General features: G+C 50.6%; 1 protein-coding gene across 1 annotated transcript; it reads right to left on the reverse strand.

The window, feature by feature from the left end:
• Window positions 1-1,859: 1,859 nt before the first annotated feature.
• SMPD4 (sphingomyelin phosphodiesterase 4) lies at window positions 1,860-25,186 on the reverse strand. Its single transcript, XM_049764599.1, has 20 exons — window positions 25,060-25,186; window positions 21,624-21,707; window positions 19,063-19,149; window positions 17,479-17,621; window positions 17,258-17,333; window positions 15,832-15,940; window positions 15,667-15,719; window positions 15,069-15,220; window positions 13,931-14,063; window positions 11,822-11,893; window positions 8,892-8,978; window positions 6,529-6,674; window positions 6,199-6,289; window positions 5,830-5,930; window positions 5,344-5,507; window positions 4,738-4,943; window positions 3,533-3,766; window positions 3,242-3,373; window positions 3,003-3,131; window positions 1,860-2,918 (listed from the first exon to the last, which is right to left on the reverse strand). Exons 1-20 carry the CDS (start codon window positions 25,135-25,137, stop codon window positions 2,589-2,591), a joined length of 2,607 nt encoding a protein of 868 aa, XP_049620556.1. The 5' UTR covers window positions 25,138-25,186; the 3' UTR covers window positions 1,860-2,588.
• Between the last annotated feature and the right edge of the window lie 77 nt (window positions 25,187-25,263).

Raw genomic sequence — 25,263 nt, forward strand, 5'->3', positions numbered from 1 at the left:
GGGGGGGCAGAGAGATAGCATGGATGTAGGGTGTTTGCCTTTTCATGCAGGACAGTGGTTCGAATCCCGGCATCCCATATGATTTCCAGAACCTGCTAGGAGTGATTTCTGAGTGTAGAGTCAGGAGTAACCCCTGAGTGCTGCCGAGTGTGAGCAAAAACAAAAAAAAAATTAAAAAAAAAAAAAAAAAAAAAGAAAGAAATTCAGATGGACCTTTATCAAAAGGAAGCCAGCATGGCTGACAGCAGTGGCTGGGCTAAGGTGAGCTCAGAGAACAGGTATAATCACGAGTGGAGAGATGAGAAATTTCATATCTGGGTTGTCCTCCCTATCCAGGGCAAGAACTGAAAAATAGGCTGTTGTACCTCTCACTCCCTTCACCGGCTAATTTTTTTTAAGCATTTCTCAATGAGGGGCCATAAACACCCTCTGAATGCTCCTAGGATATTCCAAAGAAACCACAAATGAAAATCATTTAAATGAGAGCAGGGTCACAGCAAGACCGTGGGGCCAGAGATATAATACAGAGGCTTTCATGCTGCCAAACTCTGGTTTGATTTTTAGTGCTACATATGGTGCCCTCTACCCCACCAGGACTGATGCCTGAGCACTGTTAGGTGTGACCTAAAACCAAAAACAATAGAATTTTTTTTTAATCAAATCCAGTGCCGCCTTCTGGGAAAAAACAAGGCAAATGCCAAAAAGTGGTTAAATTTGATCCAGAATGAATGAGAAACTCATGTCCATCTTTTATTTCAAGGGGAGAAGCTACCAAATTACTTTATTTGAAAGAATACTGCAAATTAAAGACCTAAGTAGATGTTATTGTACAACTTACAGAGAAGGTTAGTCCAGTATGCATGATTCCTCAAGTGATCACGGAGGTCTCCTCAGGACTTTCAGTTGCCAGCCCAAGGCTTCGTTCTCTGTCAGAAGCTGCTCTGGTCACTGGCCATTGGGACAGAACAGAGCAGGAACTCTCCACAGGCACAGGAAAAGGCAACTGTTTGGGACATGATGTCAAAAGAACCTGCTGTAAGGGAGATGGGGAGGGTCCTCTGTCTAGGGTTGTTGAGGGACGTCACTCATCTCCGACCCAGACTGTCATCTCAGCCTAACCCATTCTTACAAGTTGACTATCCAAACGAAGCCCATTTCATGACAGCTGGATGTGATTTATTTCCTCTGCTCATTAATTCTGACTCAAGCAGCTGCCACACCCAAGAAAAGGAGTTTCAGGTTCAGGCTGACAAATGTTCACAGCAAGCTCCCTCTGAAGCCTCCAGAAGCCACAGAAGAGGCCAACGAATGTGCCATGATCAGCTTTTATGTTGGCTAACTCTGATCCACTGAAAAGGCAGAGTTCACACAGCTAGCCCAGCATAGGTTCCAGCCCCAAGATAAAAGTCAGGAGGCAGCCCAGACATTAGAGTACAGACAGTAGGGTGCTTGCTTTGCATGTGGCCAACCTAGGATTTGATCCCTGGCATCCCATATGGTCCCCCAAACATGCTAGTGCATCTCCTGAGGGCAAAACCAGGAGTAACACCTGATCATCGCTCGGTGTAGCCCCTAAGACCAAGGTGACAAAAACAAAATAAAGCCAGCAGAAGGTAGCCTGATGCAGTTAGGGCCAGCAGAGTACCCGTTTAGTTTACCAGGTCCGCAACCCTCCCTGCCCATTGTGAGCACCCAGGGTTCTTGGATCACTTGAGTGACCACACCTGAGGCAGAGGCCAAAACCCGAACTAAGAAGCAGGATATATTTATTCACATTTGGGACTAGTCAAAAGTTTGATTTACTTTTTGGTCATAGGTTCCAAAGATACAACAAAATACAAAATCCAACATTTAAAAACTTCTTTTTAAAAGATTTTATTGAAGACACAAACAATGCTCTGGTCATCTTTGGTGCCAGCGATGGGACTCCAGGGAGCCAGTAGCACCCGTGCCGGAGAACGGCCAACCAAACAGGGCCTCCGGAATGTGTGGATAAACACTCCGATCAGCCTGTGTTTCTGAAGGATCAATGCTCCTCAAAACGGAGCGATCCAGGCACAGGTTGGAATACTGGGAAAACACGAAGGACAATGACCCTCACTTGCTTGGTCAAAGGTGGTGGCAAAACTTAGCTTTACAATTAGGAGTCAGAGAAGCAGGTCAAGTTCTCTCAGGGTCTCTGATCCTACCCTAGCAGGGGAGTGGGTGGGACTGAGCTGTCCCCTCATGCCCACCATAAGGCCGGGAGGGAATTGCAAGTGGTGAAGGCCTGGCTGTCTTCCCCTCTTCTCCCTGGGAAAAACACGGAGAAATCCTACAATGATGCCAACAAGGAAAGGACTTGGGAGCCCCCTCGATGAAGGGTCCCCAGAGGAGGGCTAGGGTCCAGCCCGGCCTGTGGTGGCCTCCATGAGTGCCTGAGTTCTTCGCTGCTGTTTCTCTTTCCAAGCCTAAGCCATGCAGTCCTCGCTTTGCCTTCTCTTGGCAGTGCCACAGCATCAGAGAGACCCGCCTACAAGTGCGAAGGTGGGCAGGCTCAGGCTGGGGGCTCCCAGTGCCTGTGAGGGCATCGTCTGTCCCGCCCGCCATCAGAGCTGGTGCAGCTTGCCTCGCTCAGTCAGCAGGGTCATGGCCATAGCATAGAGAAGGTACCCCAGCACAAGGAACAGGGTGCAGGGCAGGGGCCCAACACAGAACAGAGAGGCCACGAAGAAGGTCAACAACAGGGACAAGAGTGTGCGGTAGCTGCCCAGGAAGCGCAGGCTCAGTCGGGGGCCACGGACGCGGCTGGCCATCCCAGCCCTGCCCACAGGGCTCAGCAGGTGCTTGTCAGCCAGTCCAGGCTCCATCAGGTGGTAGCGGCAGAAGCTACCGAGGAAATCTGCTCTCGAGCACAGGGCTGCCATCTGACCTGCAAACTGGAACAGACAGGGATAGGCCTGAGCCTGGGCACCTCTTCTCCAGGTGGGCAGGCAGGCAGGGGTACCTGTCCCCACACTTACCTTTTGGTTGATGACAGAGGACAGACGGAAGAGCACACGGACCAGCCCCGCGATCTCATAGCTCCGGATGGGCTGCAGTTCCGAGTCTCCCTGGTACTCGATGTCAAACCGGCGCAGCCCATTTATGATCTGGAAGGAGGTAAGCCCAGGTGAGCCCCCAACCCTAGACACCATCCAGGAAGTACACCCATGCTTGGTGTCTGCCTAGGGCTGAGGACTCTCAGGACAGGGGCTCTAACCTGGTAACGACCCAGGGGCGTGAGGATGAGTCCATCCTCACCCACAATACAGTCCGGGAGCTGCTTCTTCCCATTCTCATCCTGAGCCGTCCCCAGGGCGAGTGTAAGCTGGGCCAGCTGAGCCTCACTGAGCTGTCAGAGGAGAGACCGTGTCAGTTCCTAAGAGCAGGAAAGCTATTTGGACTCATCATCCAAAAGAGGCCACAAGGAGACCCAGAAATGGTGCTCCCACAGAAGAGCCCAGGACTTGGGTGTCAGAAGCCTAGGGAAGGGGCAGCCCCCCATGTGTACTCGGAACATCTGGCACAGGTACTCCAGGGCCTTCTCCAGGTACTCATCCGTCTTGCGGATGCTGTCCTGTCCCATCTCGTCTAAGTCATTGGCGGGACTACAGCCGTTGGTGTCACTGGAGCAGAAACCCAGCCAGGCCAGGAAGGGGTGGCTGCTGGTGGACTCGCCACACTGGTCAGAGATGGACTTGGCTGTTTGCTTGGCCCTCGTGATGAGCTGAGCCAGGCGCAAGACCTGCATGGCAGACAGATGAATTGTCAGCTGCGAGGTGATACTGCCTACCAGAAACCAGCCACCAATACACAAACAGGTGGTGCTACAAGAGAATCCACAGCAAAGCGAGGTCGCATGTAGCAGAGCTCAGAGGTAACTCTGATTCTGTTCGGGGGACCGTGTGGTGCCAGCAATCAAACCTGGGCCTCTAGCATGCAAAGCCTAAGCCCATGTCTCTAGATCTTAAAACCATTATTTTGTTGTTGGCTTGGGGGCCACACCCAACAGTGCGGGGCACTTATTCCTGGCTCTGTGTTGAGGGGTCACTCTTGGTAGAGACCATAAGCTCAGAGGTTGAGCTGAGATCAACCATAAACACAGGCAGTGTTTTAAGCCCTGAACCTTCTCATGAGGCCCCTGACAAGTATTTTTTAAGCAGCACAGTACTGTATATGTGGAAATGTCTTGTTTTGCTTTGGGGTCATACTTGGTGGGTTATATATTCCTGATTCTACATTCAGTGGGGCTCAGAAATATATGGACTGTTAAGAATCAACCTGAACCTGGGTCAGCTTCCTGCAAGGCAAATGCCTTACTCACTGTACTATGTTTTGTTTGTTTGTTTTGTTTTGGGGCCACACCCTGTGACACTCGGGTTACTCCTGGCTGTGTTCAGACATCACTACTGGCTTAGGGGAACCATATGAGACGCCGGGGGATCAAACCGCAATCTGTCCTAGGCTAGCACTGGCAAGGCAGACGCCTTATCTCTCCGTGCAACCGCTCCGGCCCCTCACTGTACTATCTTATCTTTCCAGCCTCAGTAGGAATGACCCCTAATAAATGCTGTACTTAAAAGCAGTATTTCACAGAAATAAAGTACAACAGAGCCTCCTCAACATCCAATTTCCCAACATAATGTGCACGCCCTCACTAGCTCAATGCCCAGGCCCAAGGTGGGTCTGGGACCTCAAGGACACCAGATCACTCACCAACATCCGGACTTCGGGCCCGAACATTGGGGTATATTTGCAGTCCTGGCCCTCCAGGCTATAGACATGGTTTTTCACTTTGAAGGAGATGTCAGTGACAGCTGGTGGCCACGACGAAAGGAAACTTCCGGTAAATGTAGGCGTAGTGAAGAACCGGTGCTGGCGGTGGGGGATGACGAGCTCAGGCTCCAGGAACAGCTGCTCACCTAGGGCAGGACATGAGTTGGCTTTGGATTCCCCAGTGCCGAGTGCCAGTCTCTCAATGGCCCCAAAGGCCCAAGCTGCACAGGGCAGGGGTCCAGTAATCAAGTTTTGTTTACTTGTTTACTGTTTACTGGCCCTGCCAGTCTCAACAGAAATAGGGTTGAAGGATGCAGTGGAAACTCAATCACTGGGCTTGGCTTGTGAAGACAGATGGTTCAGGGTCAAGGGTGCCACCATGACCAGAGTCCCCGGACTCACACAGCTCAGAGAGTGTGCTAGAGGGACAAAGGGCACTGGGCCCTTCGACTTCTGCAGAGGCCATAAATCTCCTGGTATACACCCTGCCTCTGAGAGGCACCCAGGACCCTTGGGAGACTACTTTGGGACTGAGGGTTGGCTCACCTTTCTGAATCATCTCGGCCAGGTTGGGCTGTGCAAAGACTTTGGCTACGCGGAACACCATGAGCGCGTTCTTGGGGCTGACCAAGTCAGTGCGGAGGGCACGACCCAGGAAGCCCACGAAGAGTTTGGTGTACATGAGCAGATTCTCCTGCACAAAAGGTGACCTGGGGACAGGTGTGATGTTAAGGGTGTACAGCCCCCAGCAGGGCCCTGTCTCCCAGATTTCCATTCATGGAAGAACCAGGAATGGTGGTGAAGGAGGCCTAAGGGAGGCAGGAGAGGTGGGAAGACTTAGGCCTCAAGGACAATGGAGCCCTCCAAAGCCAACAGAGGTCATGCAGAAGTTGCCCAGAAGAGGGGGATCAAGAGCAGGTGCATGGAAGCCTGGATTGGCCGTGAGGGGTGAATGCATCATCCCGTGCAGCTACAGGTCAGTCACGGTGAAGAGACAGGAAGAGGCAACCCACCATCACCACAGACACTCACCATCTCTCGGACACACTCCGGGGCTGGATGTCGCTGCTCTGAGCCTGCTTCTCAGGGGCATACCGCCACGGCTGTAGGTAGCTCAGCCACATCTCCAGCACCTGGGGAGACAGGGCATCCTGAGCGAACACAGCAGGGTAGGGTAGCACAAAGTCTGGCTCCCAGATGTTAAGTGCCTGACCAGATGGGTTGGGGTACTGCCAGGCTCTAGCCTTTCCCGTGCCCTGCACACCAACAGGAGCTGGGAGCAGGAGAGGCTCAGTCTAGGACACCTTGATGCAGGGAACCACAGAACCCAAGGCCACAGTCAGGTCCTACCCAGCTGCTCACCGGACCTGCTCAGGGAAGAGGCAAAAGGGACAAACTCACGGCTCGGAAGGACGCATCAAGGGGCCAGTGACCAAAGCAGTGCTGAAGAAAGAGGTAGAGCTTCTGCTGGACAAACCTGGGGATAGCAGCCCTGAAGGGAAGAAAGGTTCATTTTCCAGGCCAGCCACACGAGTCCCCCTGGACCTAGTCTGGTCTGAGTTCAGACCCAGCTCTAGTCTGTTCTTCGAAGCAAATATCCCCAGGACACTAAGGCTCCTGTGGGATCTGCTTTCTCTGGACAGGAGTGGACAGCAGGACTCAGTCTCCTCAATTGCCCACCTCAGAAGTGTCCCTCGCCCCCCTCCCCCAGAAGCGGCTGGCTGTGCGTACCTCTTGAACTCCTCCAAGGGGCTGGTGGCGTGCGAGTGTGTGGAGGGCGAGAGCTGCTCAGGCTTCAGGCTGGTGGAGAAGGCGTGCAGGTGCTTGAGCAGCAGGCGTACCACCAGCACATGCTCCTCAGTGGGGGAGAAGGACTCCTGCAAGGAGAGGGTGCCGGCTCGTGGCTTCTCCCAGTACCAGGCCAGCTATGGGATCTGTGCTGACACTGCCATGTCCGAGAGCTGTTGATGCCCTGGCAGCGTTACTCCCCCCACCTCGCCAGCTACTGCCTGGCAACACCAGCTCCCTTCCTGCTCCTTGGGGTCACTGCCCACTCCTGGGGGTATACAGGTGGTTGGCTGGGGCCATGGCTTCCCCTTTCTTTTTTTTTTTTTTTTTTTTTGGTTTTTGGGCCACACCCATTTGACACTCAGGGGTTACTCCTGGCTATGCGCTCAGAAATCGCCCCTGGCTTGGGGGGGGACCATATGGGACGCCGGGGGATCGAACCGCGGTCCTTCCTTGGCTAGCGCTTGCAAGGCAGACACCTTACCTCCAGCGCCACCTACCCGGCCCCATGGCTTCCCCTTTCAGATGAATACTAACCAGTCTCTCTCCAGCTGCACCCCCCCACTCCTTGCCTAGAGCAGCCTTTCCTCCACTAACAAACCTGGGGAAGCAAACCACTTCCAACAAAAGCCCTTTAATTCTGTGAGCCCAACTTTGGGGGTTTTATTTTGGGGCAACAGCAAACTAACTCCTCAGATGGAGTTCAACTTCTGCTCCCAGAGTTCACAAGCATCTTTGAGACAAGACTCTTTGCTGAGGCCTGTGGGGTGGTGGGGCACACTAGGACCAGAATCCACTGCTTGGTGCTATTTCTGGATACCCAGAATAACACACACATCTCCCCACCTTGGTACCCCACACAGTAAAACTCTCAGATCCGAGCCATGAAAAATACCACCAGTGTGGGACAGAACTCCAGGTCATTTCTGTTTAACTAGGTTTCTTTTTTTTCGGGGGGGGGGGGGGGGTGGGGGGGCAGTTGGCCACACCCAACAGCACTCAGGAATTAATCCTGGCTCAGAGCTCAGAAACCACTCCTGGCAGGCTCGGGATATGGGATGCCACAGATTGAACCCAAGTCAGTTCTGAGTTGGCCGCATGCAAGGCAAATGCCTTATTGTACTATCATTCCAGCCATTTTAACTAGTTTTTGGTCAGTGCCATGAATTTGCACCTTGAAGAAAAAGTAAGTTTTAATGATAATTACACAAGTTTGAGAGGGCATCATGCCATGCTTCTGCCGGAACCTTTCCCTTGCCCTGACCACAGCCTCTTGCCTTGATCCATGGGAGCATCCGTCCAGTAACCCCTCCTCCGTGCTCTCAGCCACACACTGGAGTGCTGAACATGTGCAGTCTCCCTTGTGCAGCAGGTCCTGCCTCACTCTTGTTTTCCCCCAGGGACACTCAGACCAGTCAAGCCCCAGCCCTGGGTGCTCACCCTGGCCGGTGCCACCTCCTAGGTGGCTCCTGCTGCAGACGGGGACTCACACCCTCCCATGTTTATACCCTCCTGGCCAGGAGGTCATGCAGGGTAGCTCTCTCCTCTCCTTGCCACAGTGGAACTTTGCTGCATGCCGTACCATTATTCTAGCCCAGCAAGGCACTGTGTCTGTGCTCACTCCCAGCTGCAGTCCTGCACTCTCTGGGCTGCAAGCAAAGCTACGGACAGCACATTTTTCTCTTTTCTGGCACATATCAAATGGTGCTTGGAGGACACTGTCTGGGGCCAGAGATCAAATCCAGAGACTGCATGCGAGGCAAGCGCCCTACCCACTGTACCATCCAATCACTGGATTGCACGGACACTGCATGGACGACCATCTCAGTCAGGAATCTATGGGGTCTCCACAGCCCTGAGATCTTGCATTGATCATTCCCACTTCCTTTGTGCCTGAACATCCTCTCCAGAAGTTGCTTACTCTGGAAGCAGCTCCAAGGGGTACAGGTGGACATTATCATGACACCCTCATAAGCCTCAGGATCTCCTAGATGGGTCCTTGAGCACCGCCCACAGCACCCCAGCCCGGCTAATAGCTCAGCCTAGCAAGGATCTTGGCCAGGCACTTGGCGATGCTACCACAGCCAGCTAGGGCCTTTTATCCCACTCCCAACCTCCATTCCCAGTTACCCTGCACAACTGGAGGTTGAAACCCGAAATCCTGCTCACACACAGGGGCTTGCTCTGCTGGAAAGTGGCCTCTGACTCGGCCCAGCCAGCCCCACTCTTTACCAGTGCACTGACTCAGCTCTGGGGTTCATACCACAGGGTGGGGGGACACAGAACAGAGCGGGAGAGGCCAGTACTTGGTAGGCGTGGAGGGCCTGGAGACTGGGTTGGGCAGGGCTGTGGAGGGCGCTGGAGACACTGAGTCGGTAGTGCAGAACCTCCAGCTGAGACAACAAAACAAAAACCGAGGGAGGCAGGACAGGTAGAGGCAAGGGGAGCAAAGGAGGAGAAAGGGGTAGGGGAGTGGGTAAGGAAAGGTAGAAAACAGTGAGAATGAGCCCAGAAGTTAAGGGGAGTAGACAAAAACAAAACAAAACAAAACAAGAAAAACAGAAACAAAAGCACATCAGTGACCATCTAGACAACCCAGTCCAGCAGCCTCAGCTCAGCTGGCCACTGCCTCTGCCACCAGACCAAGGCCCCTCCTGGTGGGCTCTTCCTTCTCCTGCCTATCTGGGGGCCAAGAGACCCCTGAGGCCACCCTACTTCCTGCTCACTGTTGCTAGGATCTGTCACACTTGGTTGTGCTCATGGGGCCACATGCGAGGCAAGTGCCCTACCCCTGTACATTCTCTTAGTCCCGTCCCCATTTCCCTTGCCCTCCCCCAGACCTGGGATGATTGTGCCCAAGGGCCTCTCTGGGACACACTGCCAGGACCACCGCCCTGAAGGTCATATTTCTGCAAACAGAAGGTCCTCCCCAACTACTTCCTGGTCTCCCCTGTAAGTCCTGAGAAGAAACTGACCAAATCAACAGAGGAGCCATGTAATCGAATTCTTCAGTCTTAAGAGCTAATCAGGATCCATTTCTGACTGGCTTCAGCTCCCACAGGCTGTGCCCTCAGGAGTTTGGGGTTTTGAACAGAAACCCCTCATCTCCTGAAATCCCTCAACAGCTCCAATTGCAGGAGCCCCGAGAACCTGACCCAAACCACACCCTCCCAAAGGCAGCTGGAGGTCGGAGGCTGGGACAGCCCGGGCCCAAGGCCATCAGCTGAGCAGGCCCGAAGAGGCTCCAACAGCAAGCAGGCTGTGTCCCCAGAGGTGACAAAGCGTGTGCCAGGCTCTGCAGGGCAGGGATGAGAACAGCCAAGGGAGCAGGCAAGCTACTGCCTCATCCATGCCAGACCCGAGTGCAGCAGCTGCTTAGTATGTGACTAGGGAGCACGATCTCCTAGGTTCCTACTTCAGCCAGCAGGGACCAAGAATGCCCTGCACTGGAATCAGGCTGTAGCTCTTCCCATGGCCTGATGGCGCACATACAGCTCTGCTCAGCAGCAAGCTGGGGAGCTTTAGTGGTGCAGGGAATGAGTATGCACCCCTGGAGCCAGCTGGGCCTCAGGAATGCCAAGGGGTTGTCAGGAGGGACACATCCTATGTCCTTCAAATTAGGGACAGATCCAGGACTCCCGTGCTTCACTGCAGACTTCAGGCTGATTTCTGCCCCCAACATGGGGTGCAGTCACCCATGAAGCTAGAGGAAGAATTGTTTTTTTTTGTTTTTTTTTTTTGGTTTTTGGGCCACACCCAGTGGTGCTCAGGGGTTACTCCTGGCTGTCTGCTCAGAAATAGCTCCTGGCAGGCACGGGGGACAATATGGGACACCAGGATTCGAACCAACCACCTTTGGTCCTGGGTCGGCTGCTTGCAAGGCCAACACCGCTGTGCTATCTCTCCGGGCCCTCGAGGAAGAATTGTACCGTACACTTAAAGGCAGCAAAAAGACCAGGCAATGAGACGGTATCCTGGGACTGGCCACGTCAGCAAGGGCAGGCATAAGGGATGGCTCAAACTCTCCACCTTCTCTCTCAGGCCCTGCACAGTCTTCTCAGGTCCTTTGCTGCCTCAACATGCTGTCAAGTGCAGCTCCTCTCAGGCATCCTCTTTGCATCCCTCTCCTTAGGGCTAGTGTCAGCAGCATGCCCCACCTCGAGGTCTGGTCAAGAGGAAGCCAACATGCAGAACTTGAGGTGCACACAGGAATTCAGGGCCCCCAAGACGCAAGGCCAGTCTTCCCAGTATAGACCTGGGTCATCATGGTGGCCAAGGAGAGGCCCTCCAGGCTGGCAGATGCACAGCTAGAAACAAAAGTGAGTGTCTTTGCAGTGTTAAGAGTGGCAAGACAAGCAGGCAGGCAGGCCCTGCAGGGGCGGCTCCTGCAGACTGGGCTGCACACAGAGGCAAACCAATCCCTAAGGAGATGCCCGCCAATAACATGCAGCAGGTTAGGGCTGGAAGTAGAAGGTTGGGGAGATGCAGGAGCCTGGCCCCACACTACTTGTGGGGGCCCGGTCCATCTTCTCTCCTCTTTCTGGAGGATGCCAACAAGAAGGATCAGGGATGTCCCCTGGTCTCCCACAGGGGCACTAAGACTGCAGTAGGATTCTCTCTGAATCCTGGGAGAGCTGCAAGCTGTTCAGAGCTTAGCCCCCAAATTCTTCAGCCCAGGAAGATTCTGGCAGCAACATAACAAAATGTGAGCAGCACAGGGAAGCAAAGCAGAGCTGTGGAGCTGTGAGTTAAGGCTGCAGCCAGGAGGGCCCGGGAGCAGCGAGTCAAGGCAACACGCCTCCCAGCCCCTAGATGGACCCAAGCAGGTGCGTGTATTGCCTAGTGAGGGGAAAGGACACAGCAGGAGACAGGCAAGGCTGCAGGCAGGAGGGAAGCTGAGATTTGCTAGACATCACTTTGGGGGAGAAGCAACAGGACCGCAATGAAAGGAAACCCAGATGAAAGGCGTAGAGGTGTCCAAAGCACCCCAGAGCAGGAGTGTCTCAACCTCCGTTCCTGCTGCCAGGGAGGGGTTCAGGGAGAAGCACAGGAGGATCCCAGAGAAGACAGTCCTAAGTGGTGGTGGTGGGGCCTTGGTGAAACAAGCCACACACGGCTAAACCCGTCTGCTCCGTGGCAGGGTGCGGGATACGAGGTATCTGCCTCCCACCATTAGTCCTTGCAAAGTGACTGAGATGGAAGCTCAACATCAGGCACTGGGACGGCAGCAACATACCTTGGCATGAGGGGACTGCAGCTTTTGGTACATCTCCAAGGAATAATGGTGAAGCCACATTTCAACAAAGACCTGCAGAAGAACACATTAATAAGGGTGTCATCCCCTTTCAGGGGGAACAAGGCGGTCTTCTCAACCCATACAACCCAGAAAGACTGAAACGCTACAGAGAAATGAACAAAGCTGGACCCTTTTCTCATGACACCTATGAAAACTGACTCCAGCAGCTCCAAAGACCCAGGTCTCGAGAGTTCTAACTGCAAAACTCGTAGAAGTAGGACCAGAGAGATAACGTAGTGGTAGGGTGTTTGCCTTACACACAGCCGATTCAGGACTGAAGGTGGTTTGAATCCCGGCATCCTGTTATAGTCCCCCCTGCCTGCCAGGAGTAACCCCTGAGCACCACTGGGTATGATTCCCCCCCAAAAAAAAACTCTTAGAAGTAAAGCATGAAGAGCTGGAGCGGTGGCGTAGCGGTAGGCATTTGCCTTGCACATGGCTAACCTAGGACTGACCACGGTTTGATTCCCCAACATCCTTTATAGTCCCCTAAGCCAGGAGCAATCTCTCTCTCTCTCTCTCTCTCTCTCTCTCTCTCTCTCTCTCTCTCTCTCTCTCCTTCCTTCCTTCTTCCTTTCTCTCTTTCTTCCTTCTTTCTTTTTCTTTCTTTCTTTTTCTTTTCTTTCTTTCTTTCTTCCTTTTCTTTTCTTTCTTTCTTTCTTTCTTTCTTTCTTTCTTTTTTCTTTCTTTTTTTTTTTCTTTCTTTCTTTCTTTCTTCTTTCTTTCTTTCTTTCTTTCTTTCTTTTCTTTCTTTCTTTCTTTCTTTCTTTCTTCTTCTTCTTTCTTCTCTCTCTCTCTTTCTTCCTCTCCTTCCTTCCTTCCTTCCTTCCTTCCTTCCTTCCTTCCTTCCTTCCTTCCTTCCTCTCTCCATACCTCCTTCTTTCTCCCTCCCTCCCTTCCATCCTTCCTCCCTCCCTCCCTCCCCTCTCTCTCTCCCCCTCCCTCCCTCCCTCCTTCCTTCCTTCCTTCCTTCCTTCCTTTTTTTTTTGGTTTTTGGGTCATACCCGGCAGCACTCAGGTTCTATGCTCAGAAATCGCTCCTGGCAGGCTCAGGGGACCATATGGGATGCCGGGATTCGAACTGCTGTCCTTCTGCGTGCAAGGCAAATAAATACCTTACCTCCATGCTATCTCTCCGGCCCCCAGGAGCGATTTCTGAGTGCACAGCCAGGAGTAACTCCTGAGCATCACCAGGTGTGGCCCAAAACCCAAACTCCCCCTCCAAAAAAAAAAAAGGAAGAAGCATGAGGAATCGCTTTTATGACCCCTAGGTCTGACAACTTCCTCAGATAGGACTCCACAGCAAAGGAAACCAATGGAAAATAACCCAGAATAATAGGAGATCACAAAAACTGAAAATTTAGTAGAAGTGAAGGGATAATTCAAGGGCTCAGGCACTTGCCTTGCACACCGCTGAGCCTATTTTGATGCCTCACTACCTCATAACAGTCCCCAGGTATGGTTCAACCTCCCCCTAAAAAAGTGCACATAGAAAAGACACAATCAGGAGCCAGAGTGATAGCATAGTGAGTGGGTAGAGTGTTTGACTTGCATTCAATCACCCAGGTTCTATCACTGGCATCCTACATGGTCCCCCAAGCCTGCCAGGAATAATTTCTGCTGGGAACAGTCAAAAACAAAACACAAAAATACAAAAAAAAAAAAAAAAAAGAACAAGAAAAAGAAAACACTATTAACAGTAAAACACTATCAAAAGTAAAAAGGTAACCCACGGGGCCGGGCGGTAGCGCTAAAGGTAAGGTGCCTGCCTTGCCTGCGCTAGCCTTGGACGGACCGCGGTTCGATCCCCCGGTGTCCCCTATGGTCCCCCAAGCCAGGAGCAACTTCTGAGCGCATAACCAGGAGTAACCCCTGAGCGTTACCGGGTGTGGCCCAAAAACCCAAAAAAAAAAAAAAAAAAAAAAAAGGTAACCCGCGGAAAAGGGGGGGGGAACCTTTGCAAATCACACACTGGTGAGGCCTTTTGAGGGGAGAGAAGGCAGCTGAAGAGTCTGTTCTGAACTCAGGTACAGTAGAGCCCCATGTCACCTGGAGCAGCGTTTCCGACCTCCAGATCTCGTGGGAGGCAGGGTCTGCATTCACTGATGTCTGATGAGAGATGTGTCGCTTCAGGAGGCTGGTGTGGTGGAGGCCATAGGAAGCAAAAGGCATTGTTGGTGTCCTAAGGGAAACACAGAAATAATCTTTGGTGCCTGTGGCATAACCAAGGGACAATCAAGACATCAAAACCAATAATAGCAGGAACAAAATAAAACATGGTAGCTCATGATGGGACCCCAAGTCCATACTGACATATATGTAAACTTAGCAGGAAAAAAAAAAGTCTTTTTTCATGGAGTAAATGCAGAATAAATAAAATGAAAAACAGTCATTAGGCAACCAGCCCAAAAGTAAGTGCTTTCAGTAGAGCATCATCATGGGACACTAACACTAGTGCTAACTATGTGGTCTTGGCGTATCTCATCACAAAACACATCATATTAACAGTTCAGGTGCCTTGTGCTATTTAACTTGACTGTAAGTCTGGTCAACACCCTTCAAGACCAGCAATCAAGCAGCTAATGCTGACAGCCTGGACACATGGATCCTAAGAACTGAGCTGTAAGGCTGGGGGACCACAGAGGGCCTTGAGTGCAGGTTCCATGATCCCGAGCACTGCCCAGAGTAACCCAGAGCCCCATCTCAATTTATAGATGTAAGTACAGACATGCATAAATACACATATACATAAGCAAACAGACCAACAGGCCACTACTATGGTGCCCCCATTAAGTCCTTTCTCTCCAAAATCATCCATTGGCAGTACCATCCAGTTCCACACCTCCCTGGTCCTGACCTTAAGGTCCCCAACAGCAGGTGTGGAGAGAGTACAACACTGCCTGGTGTGGGGACATACCCAGGTAAGACCTCATAAATGTACCACGAGTCCAGTGCCTCAGAGATGGTAATTGAAATCCTCTCGGTCCTATGCTCCAGGTTGTGCCAGGGTGGCAAGGATGGGGATCTCATCAGGAAAAATGGAGGGTCCCAGAGAAAGAGTGGCACCTCTGTGTCTGAGAGTGAGGGTTACTGATCAGGACACTCTATATAAGGGCCAGGCCTCAGTGTCCAGCAGCAGAGATACCTCAGGCACTGGTCAAGCGCAAGGGCAGCCAAAGAAACTTACCTGGGAGCTGGGGATGGAGTAGGCCCCCCTGGGCTGGAGGAGAATGGCGGGGGCACGCTGCCTTCTGTGGGCAGGAACCATGCCAGGTACCTATCTACTAGGATGAAATAGGCACAGTCTGAAGTACGGACGTGAAGGGTCCCAGGGAGTGGCTGCAAAGGAAACTCATGTCAGCATGTGGCTCTGGACATCACCCCTGAAGCCACCAGCAGCTGCCTCAGGACAGGACTAGGAAAAAGGCTTCCCTGCTGAGGGCTCCTCCCTGACCTTCCTATGAGTTACAGCCGATTCTTGCTCCCCCTGACTGCACTCCTTAATCCTATCCAGAATGCCCTCCCCCAGTTGAAGACAGTATTCCTGGGCTCAAGGAGCACACAGTGCATGTCAGGTCTGGCCTCACAAGTCATCCTCAGTAAATAGGGAGGTCTGAGGGCAACAGTGGAGAAAGGACAGGAGGGTGGGAAGAGGAAAAAAGGCTAGAAGGACTTGGGGGGGGCTCCCAAGTGCTCCCTGATCTGGGGGAAAAGATCCTGCCACCCCCATCTCCGCAGTGAGGGCTCTGGAACTGCAAACCGCACTGATGATATCCTTCCCATACCTTCTGAGTGATGAGGCTCGCAGCAAAGAAGAATAAGTAATACTCGAACGAATCTAAGGGTCACATCAGGGGTCAAACATACAGTGTGCTGGTTCTTCCCTACAGCTCTCTGCTGGGGAGGGGGCTGTCCCCTCCACCCCCCACCAGGAAACAGACAAAGGATACTGAGGGTTAAGTTCAGGCTTGGCCCGCCGGTGGGGGGAAACTGGATCTTGTTGTGGTACAGGGGGCTGTCAGGAAGAACCCGCTCCTGGATGCATGCCTTCACAGGGCCCTGTAGAAAGGAAGCGGGCTGATAGGCAGTTCCTGCACACGGCCCAAAGAGGGTTTGGGGACGTGGAATGAGGAACAGGGCTGTTCTCAAGTCATCCCTGAACAGAGTTGTAAAGTGAGCCCCTCACACCCTCCCTCAAAGAGTCACAGCAGCCAGCACTCGAAGTGCCATCTTTTCTCCTTCTTGTGTCTGCTGAAAAGTCCCCACTGTATTTGCCCCGAGGATGTGAGACTCAAAAAACAGCCAAAAGCCACAGCCAAAAGCTGCATCTGCTATGGTCCATGGTCAGGAGCAGACTAGTGCTTGCAGCACTAGTGTGGAAGGTCCTATTTTTATAAAAACAAATATGAGGGCCAGGAGATCCTTAAAGAATATGGTCTGCAAGAAAAGAAAAAGTGTGGAGGAGTATCTGTCATAGAGGCAGGTTAGGCAGGAAAAAGATGGGAGGGAAATTGGAGACATTGGTGGTGGGAAATGAACACTGACGTTGGAATATTCTATGAAACTCAATCACCAAGACCTTTTTAATTCAGGGGCTGGAGTGATAGCACAGTGGGGAGGGCATTTGCCCTCCAAACTTGAGTTTGATCTCTAGCATCCTACATGGCCCCGGAGCCAGAATAACCTGAGCACTGCTAAATATGGCTCAAAATTTAAACATATAAATAAGCTGGTTTAAAAAAAGATTTTTGGGGGCCGGAGAGATAGCATTGAGGTAACGCGTTTGCCTTGCATGCAGAAGGACAGTGGTTGGAATCCTGGCATCCCATATGGTCCACCAGCCTGCGAGCCTGCCCAGCAGTGATTTCTGAGCATAGAGCCAGGAGTAACCCCTGAGTGCTGCTGGGTGTGACCCAAAAAACAAAACAAAAAGATTTTTAATTCTGTACCTCATAAGATTAAATTAAAAAAAAAAAAAAAGAACATGGTTTGTATGCATGAAGCCTGAGTTCAATCCTTGGCATCACATGACCCCCCTTAGTGCCAGTGAGTGTAGCTGCAGAATGACCCAGCACCAGCAGGTGAGTCTATGGTCCCAGCACTGCTGTGCTCCAGCAGAACCACAGTACCAAACACAAGTACTGAACTGTCTGGCATAGTAGACTGAGGAATGCCGGGAGTGGTTCCAGGATCCCCGAACATAGCTTGAGAGGCCCATTACAGAAACAAAACCCCAACTTGACATTCTGAATGTGCTATCTCCTGAGCTCTAAATAGACATGGTCGCTCTCTCCAATGTGACCAAGTCCCAATCAACCATCTTACAACCACTGTGTAGAAACCTCTACCCCGAATATAGTTCTCACACCAACTTACAGGCAAGTAGGAGATGGGAAACTCAAACTTGTAGTCTTCAGCTTGAAGCTTATACACCAGTTTCATCATTGGGCCACTGGACACGAGATCAAACCAACAAAGACAAGATAAATAAACTGCAAGCCGTCAGACCTGGTTGCTTAGCTTTGAGAAATGCAGCAATTTAGAAATGAGATCACTACAGGGGAACGTCTACTTATCTTCGAGACAGATCTACCTACCCTGGGTCCAGAAATTCCATCACGATGCTGAACTCCACTGGGCTCACACGACTCTGGAGGCAGCGAAGATTCCAGCCGACAAGGAGACCATCCAAGCTGCCAAAAATGCTCTCTACCAGCCAGGGGAAGATGGTGTGTAGCTCCTGCAAGAGAAAACCGTGAGGTTCCAGCAAGAATCCCACCGCTCCTACCTCTGCAGGCCCTGCTCTCCGGGGTCACTCTCAGGCTTGAGCACCCCAGACTTACTCCCAGGAATACTGGTGCACCCCTAGAGACATGGCTCCAGCTTCTTCCCCTGAGGAGTGTGGCATATCCAGCAACACTGCTCTAGACCTGGGCCAGTCAGCTAAGTCAGTACATAACAGATTTCATTGGAAGAGAGTTCTGTTAAGAAGGGTGCAACACGGGCTGGAGTGGTAGCACAGTGGTAGGGTGTTTGCCTTGCATGCGACTGACCCAAGATGGACCCAGATTCGATCCAGGGCATCCCATATGGTTCCGAGTCTGTCAGGAGTGATTTCTGAGCGCAGAGCCAGGAATAACCCCTAGGTGCGGCTGGGTGTGGCCCAAAAATAAACAAATGAAAAAGAAGGGTACAACATTGGGCCTGGAAAGATAGCACAGTGGCGTTTGCCTTGCAAGCAGCCAATCCAGGACCTAAGGTGATTGGTTCGAATCCCAGTGTCCCATATGGTCCCCCGTGCCTGCCAGGAGCTATTTCTGAGCAGACAGCCAGGAGTAACCCCTGAGTATCACCGGGTGTGGCCCAAAAACCAAAAACCAAAAAAAAAAAAAAAAAAAAAAAAGGTGCAACAGACTTTCTTGGAATGTGCTCTCAAATCTGCAGTTTGTTACTCCTTGTCCTGGCTAGTTTGTAACTTACACTTATTATCTGATTCTGGGTTTGATGTAAAATTTATTTTTTTTATTTATTTATTTTTATGCAATACTATTCATAATTGCCAGAACCTGGAAACAACCTAAGTGACCAAGAACAGATGAGTGGATAAAGAAATGGTGCTATATCTACACAATGGAATATGATGCAGCTGTTAGGAAAAATGAAGCCATGAAATGATTTATACATGGATGGATATAGAGAGTATTATGCTGAGTAAAATGAGTCAGAGGGACAGACATAGAATAATTGCACTCATTTATGCGACTATAAAAACAAAAACAACAGAGTATGGCAATAATACACAAAGACAATAGAGACAAGGGTCAGGAGGACCAGTCCATGGTAGGAAGCTTGATACAAAGGGCAAGAATACAGTTAGGGTAAAGAAGGGATCAGTATGACAATGATCGCTGGAAATGACCTCTCTGGAAAGAAGTGGGTGCTGAAGTGACATGCATGATACCCCTTCAATAACAGTAATGGAAATCAAAGTGCCTAAAGGTAAAAAGGAAGAGACGAATTGCCTTCTATACAGATGACCAACCTTAGATTTGATCCCCAACACCATATATGATCTCAGTCAGGAATAAAGCCCTGAGCACTGGCAGGTGTGACCCAAAAAACAAACAACAAAAAGCAGCATATGCAATATGCACCACAGAGAGACCTCAGCAGGGCTGTACCTTTGCTGGAAAATCCTCAATGATTTTAGCCAAGTCTTGGCACCGCTGTGCAAAAGGCTTATTGATAGAGTCAGCTTTCAGGGTAGCCTAAAAGAAAGAAGAAAAAATATCGATCAAAAGCATATTGTATTGGCAGCCATTACTGATATTCTGGTTTAGATCAAAACAGAAACCATAGTGCTGGCAAGATAGTACAGAGGGTAACGTCTTGCATGCATCCATTCCAATTTGATCCCTGATAGCACCAGAGTCCTACCAGGAGTGATCCCTGAGTTGCCAGGAGTAAATTCTGAGTAATATTAGGTGGGACCTCAAACCCTTAAATAAACAAAACCATAAATTTAAGCACAGCTGTGAGTCAAATGCCCCTTGCCTAGTTCCCCAACTTTCTCTGTCAGTCACAACAGCCAATGGTCTAAAGAAGATTTTCTTGATAGTATAACAGGAAGTGCACTTGCCTTGAACAAAGATGACTCAGAATTCAATTTCTGGCATCCCATATGGTTCCCCAAGCCCCAGTGTGATCCCTAAGTGTAGAGCCAGCAATAAGTCCTGAGCACTGCTGGGTATTACCCCCCCAAAAATTAAATAAACAAACAAACAAAAAAAGATCTGTTTCTCAATCTTTTTCCAACCTTATTTTCTGAGGTCATTTCATTCTCATAGTTGCCGCCCGTAGTTGTCACCTGCCCTCGCCCCCCCCACCCACATACACACACATTCTGCACCTGTGGCCAATCTCCACTTGGAATATCCTTGGGTTCCAAAGGAGGTCACAGCGCCTCTGGCTAAAAAACACTGGTTTGGGCCAGAGCAATAGCAGAGCTGTAGGGTGTTTGCTTTGCATGTCGTTGTTTGATCCCCAGTATCCCTTATGGTCCCTCAAACCTGCCAGGAGTAATTTCTTTTTCTTTTTGGTTTTTGGGCCACACCCAGCAGCGCTCAGGGGTTAATCCTGGCTCTGCGCTCAGAAATCACTCCTGGCAAGCTCAGGGGACCATATGGGATGCCATGGATCGAACAAGGGTCCGTCCCTGGTCAGCCACAGGCAAGGCAAATACCCGAAAGACAGTTATGCTATCACTTCAGCCCTGGAGTAACTTCTGATTACAGAGCCAGGAGAAACCCCTGGGCACCACTGGATGTGGCTCAAAAACAAAAACAGAACAAAGAAAATTTGATGCTGTGGGGGAAAGGTGAAGATCCAATGTTCTCTAGATTACTACTCCTTAGGCAACCTCAGTAATGATGCAATGCCAGGGCCAGGAAAGGTTCCCTAGTATATGGGGGGGTTCCTTCTCATAGACCAAATCCTCACTCACTGCATGCGTACACATGAACACTGAATTTCCCATATGGCTGGCCATGAGATCATTTGTATGAACATGCCCAACAGTTTCATTTGCGGTCATTTGTTTTTCTTTTTTTTTTTTTTTTGGTTTTTGGGCTACACCCGGCAATGCTCAGGGGTTACTCCTGGCTGTCTGTTCAGAAATAGCTCCTGGCAGGCACGGGGGACCATATGGGACACTGGGATTTGAACTAACCACCTTAGGTCCTGGATCGGCTGCTTGCAAGGCAAACACCGCTGTGCTATCTCTCCGGGCCCTCATTTGCGGTCATTTAAGTCCTCTTAACCAAAATGTTGTTTACATAGTTCATCATGAACCAACTGAACTCAGAACCCTGTGAAATGACAAGCCAAGACTGAAATGCTTTTAGCCAAGCTGTCAACTGATAATCAAAAGCCAACCTGGGATGGACCCATGTTCAGTTCCCAGCATTCCATATGGTCCCCCGAGCTACTAGGAGCGATTCTGAACTCTGAGTGCTGCCATGTGTGGCCAAATACCAAAATAAATAAATAAAAATGTTTTTAAAATAAAAAGGCAAGAGCCTGGCAAGGCTAGAAGACATTCAGGACAAGAACTAAGGAAATCTTCCTTAAGTCATAGTAAGATCTCATCTGACTACAATTAAAAAAACCTTCAGCCACTGCATTCAGATCATGAGGAAATGCCAGAATTTTCATAAAGAAATCAAGTCTTTTCTACCTGCACATCTGCACATAGGGTGGGGCTTCCCATTGCAGGCAGCAGAGAGGACAAAGCCCTTTAGGGCAGGCCATTGGTGATCTATTAGCGCTAGTAAAGTGAGGGAAAAATTTTTCTCCCCAAATATTTAAAAAGCATCATCTGGGGCTGAAGAGAGTACACAGGTTAAGGTAATCGCCTTCCTTTAACTGGCTCAGTTCAGTCCCTGGTATCACTATCGGTCACTATTGGGTAGAAAGCCAGGAATTAGTAGCCCTGAGCACTAATGGGTGTGCCCCAAACCAAACATTCTCCTCTCCCCAAATACTATCTTCTGAGAACTGGAACCGCCCTTAAATCAAACCAAAGCCAAGCCCCACACAAATAGTATGCAGAGTGGAGCCCAAGATTTAACCCAGAGTCCACTGTTGCTTCTATCACACTTTCCAGACATTGAACATTTTCAAGCTGCAAGAAAGAACTTGAAGGTGTCTCAGCTATAGATTCTCAACAGCAATTAGTATTTACCAGTAGGAAGCTGGGCTGCTGCAGATGAGGAAATGCCATGGTGTTGGCCCGTGGAGAGTCAAAATTGGCTGCCTTAGGAAACCACTGTGAAGGAAAAAAAAAGACAAAAACCTCAACATCTGTCATATAGCAGTGTATTATATTGTCTAAGTCAATATGAAAAATAGTCAAGTCCCACGTTCCATTTTTGTTTGAATGCCAAAATCAGAAGTGCGTAGGCATCACTCCAGGGTAAAACTGGGGTCAGCAGCATGCAAGGCAAGTGCTTTACCCTGTGGTATCTCTCTATCCTCTTAAAATAACACAATGAAATTAGTATAGCTACAAAAAAGGGAGAACAACAGGGGGTTAATCACTAGCAATTAAATATGGCAGTACCAAGAGTTAAATACACAGCTAGAGAGGCTGGAGCGATAGCACAGTAGTCAGGCGTTTGCCTTGCATGTAGCCAACACAGGACAGACCCTGGTTAAAATCCTGGCATCCCATATGGTCCCCCAGCCTGCCAGGAGCGACTTCTGAGCAGAAGAGCCAGAAAAAACTCCTGAGTGCTGCAAGGTATAACCCCAAAACAAACAAAAAATACACAGCGAGAGAAAAAGTATAGCAGCATGGCAATTGCCTTGTACACAGCCAAACAGGGTTTTAATCTCCAGCATCCCACACAGTCCCAAAAGCAGCTCCAGGAGTATAGAGCCAGGAGTAACCAGAGTGCCACAGGGTGTGGCCCCAAATAAAGCAACAAAACCAAAAATAAACTAAGCAAAATTTACCATTTTCTCTCACCTGTGCTATGTGAAAACAAACTGAAGGGAGGAGTAAGCTCCCCAGAGAAGGAAGCCTCAGAAAAGACCATCAGAAAACCAGCAACAAGTTTCAGATTCTGACATTGCCCATCCAGGACAGAAAAGAAAACTCTCCAAAACAAGCCTGTGCAGTGAGGAAGTGCAGAATCTCACCAATTAGACTGTCCTGGCACAGCTTGCCTGCTGACCTCAACTGCATTAAGGCTCTACCCGTATTTGTACAGAGGGAGGGATAAAACAAGGTGGCTGGGTAGGCAATCGGGAGGCTTGAAAGGAACTACCCATGGTGACCACCTCGACATAGGAACTTCCTGGGTTTCCTTCAATTCTTCCTTTAGACCAGTTAGCAACTCCCATTTGAAAGCTGACTCAGAGCCAGGAATAATCCCTGAGCATTGCCAAATATGTCCCCAAAAAAGTGCAGTCGCCCCCCTCTTCCTGACTAGCTGGGCCGGTGGACAGTATGGGATGCTAACAAACCTGAGTTCCTGAGTCAGCTACACATGCAAGGCAAGCACCCTACCCACTGTATTATTATAATGGCCCCAAGAGCAGAACCTTGAGATGAAAATACATCTAAGTTAAGCAGAAATCTAGTCGGTAGTGCCAGATGGGAGGGGAGAGAAGTGGGGCAAAGTGGGGCATGATTCCTACTAATGTTGTGCCTGACTCTATTACCCAATTCAAGATCTAACTGCTGACCCTGAGAAACAAGCTTTATTCAGATACTAGCAATTTGAGAAGGCAATTGGGGACCGGAGAGGTGGCGCTAGACGTAAGGCGTTTGTCTGCCTAGCAAGCGCTAGTGTAGCCTGGACCACTGTTCCATCCACCGGCATCCCATATGGTTCCCCAAGCCAGGGGCGATTTCTGAGCACATTGCCAGGAGTAACCCCTGAGCATCAAACAGGTGTAGCCCAAACCCCCCCTCAAAAAAAAAAAAAAAAAGAGAGAAGGCAATGGCAGTGTTTTACGTGGATCACGAAGCCTGTAAGGAGTGTAGACTTCATTGCACTTCAATCTGCTCCAGCCAGCGCCCAAATTTCTACTCTGTGAGTCTAAATAAGTTTTTTTGGACGGGTGGGCCACACCCTGCGGTGCTCAGGGGTATGTTACTCCTGACTCTGCGTTTACAAGTTGCTCCTGACAGGCACAGGGACCATACGGGATGCCAGGACTCGAACCACCGTCTGTTTGAATCAGCTGCATGCAAGGCAAATGCCTTACCTCCATGTTATCTCTCCAGCCCCCATACAGAAGCATGTCTAACTATCTTATCTTCCACACAGATAGATGCAGGTAACTTGGGCATTCCTTACTTACCTTTTGGCTAGCTTAGCCTGCGCTTGCTTAACAGCCCCCCACTCCAAACCCAACTCCACCAATTCTTCTCGAACTTTCTGCAAAACCGACGCTATTGGTACAGCCGCCTTCTGAGCTGCAGGACATGATCCCACAGGGCCCGGAGGAAGGTAGTGAGGGGTGTCCCTCTTTAGAGATGAGGGTGCCCAAAACTCTATCTCCAACACACACACACACACACACACACACACACACACACACACACACACACACACACAAAGCTCTATCTCCAACACACACACACACACACAAAGCTCTATCTCCAACACACACACACACACACACACACACAAAGCTCTATCTCCAACACACACACACACACACACTCACACACACACACACACAAAAAGCTCTATCTCCAACACACACACACCCCGAGGAGGGGCTCAAGCTTAATTCTTTTCTCTTTTCTTTTCTCTTGCTGGCTTGCTTGCTTTCTCTTTTCTTGTTTTGAAGTGCTCAGGGGTTATTCCAACAGGTTCAGGAATTACTCCTGGTGGAATGGGGGACCCATAAGGAATGCCAGGAATAGAACCAGGGCCACTGTGTGCAAGGCAAGTGCCCTGTCCACTATACTATTGCTCTAGTCCTCATCAAAGTCCTACTTTTGAGGTGGGTTCACAGGCAGGGTAGGGGCTCAAGAGCAATTCATAGCGATACTCTGCCAATCGGCTTTGTTGATTCCTGCACTGCAGCACCATTCTGGCTGGCTCAGCAGTGCTGGGGTGAGGGGTGTATTGTCCCTAAGACAACATTTAGAGGTGCTTAGGGTACAGTGTAGAACCGAGGATTGAACTCAGGTTCTTGAACATGCCATATATGTACCCCGGATCCCATAGATCACTCCCCAAATCTGAACATTTAAAATTAGATGTAGGAGGGCCAGAGAGATAGCACGGCAGTAGGGCGTTTGCCTTGCACGCAACCGATCCGGGACGGGCGGTGGTTCAAATCCCGTGCCTGCCAGGAGCAATTTCTGAGCGCAGAGCCAAAAGGAACTCCTGAACGCTGCCGGGTGTGATTCCCCCAAGAGTGTTGAGGCCTCGCACCCACCGGGCGAGGCTGAGTGCGGGGCCCGGGCGGATGACATGCAGGCGCGGCCCAGCCCCGGTTGGTGTACTGGGCTCCTCGAGGGGCCATTCCGGGACCGGCCGGAGCCAAGTCGCCCGGCGCGCAGCATTGGGCTCGCGGAAGAACGGAGAACGCTGGCGACCGAATTCTTGCCAGGCAACCCGGATGCAATGGCCGTCGCACGCGGAAACACTTACCTGCCGGATCCATAGCGCGGTGGTTCGCTGCAGAGACGGGAGCCGCCATTCAACTACTTGGCGCCTGAATGACGTCATCAAGACGCGCGGCCCCACGCGGGGCTGGAAACGAGACGCCTCCAACTTAGGCTCCACCCTCTAGCACCAAGGGCGCATGCGCAAAGAGAATTCTTATTATTGACTCCGTCCACCCCGGAAGTCGCG

Source organism: Suncus etruscus, chromosome 17 (genome assembly GCF_024139225.1).
Source record: "Suncus etruscus isolate mSunEtr1 chromosome 17, mSunEtr1.pri.cur, whole genome shotgun sequence".
Classification (NCBI taxonomy): Eukaryota; Metazoa; Chordata; class Mammalia; order Eulipotyphla; family Soricidae; genus Suncus; species Suncus etruscus.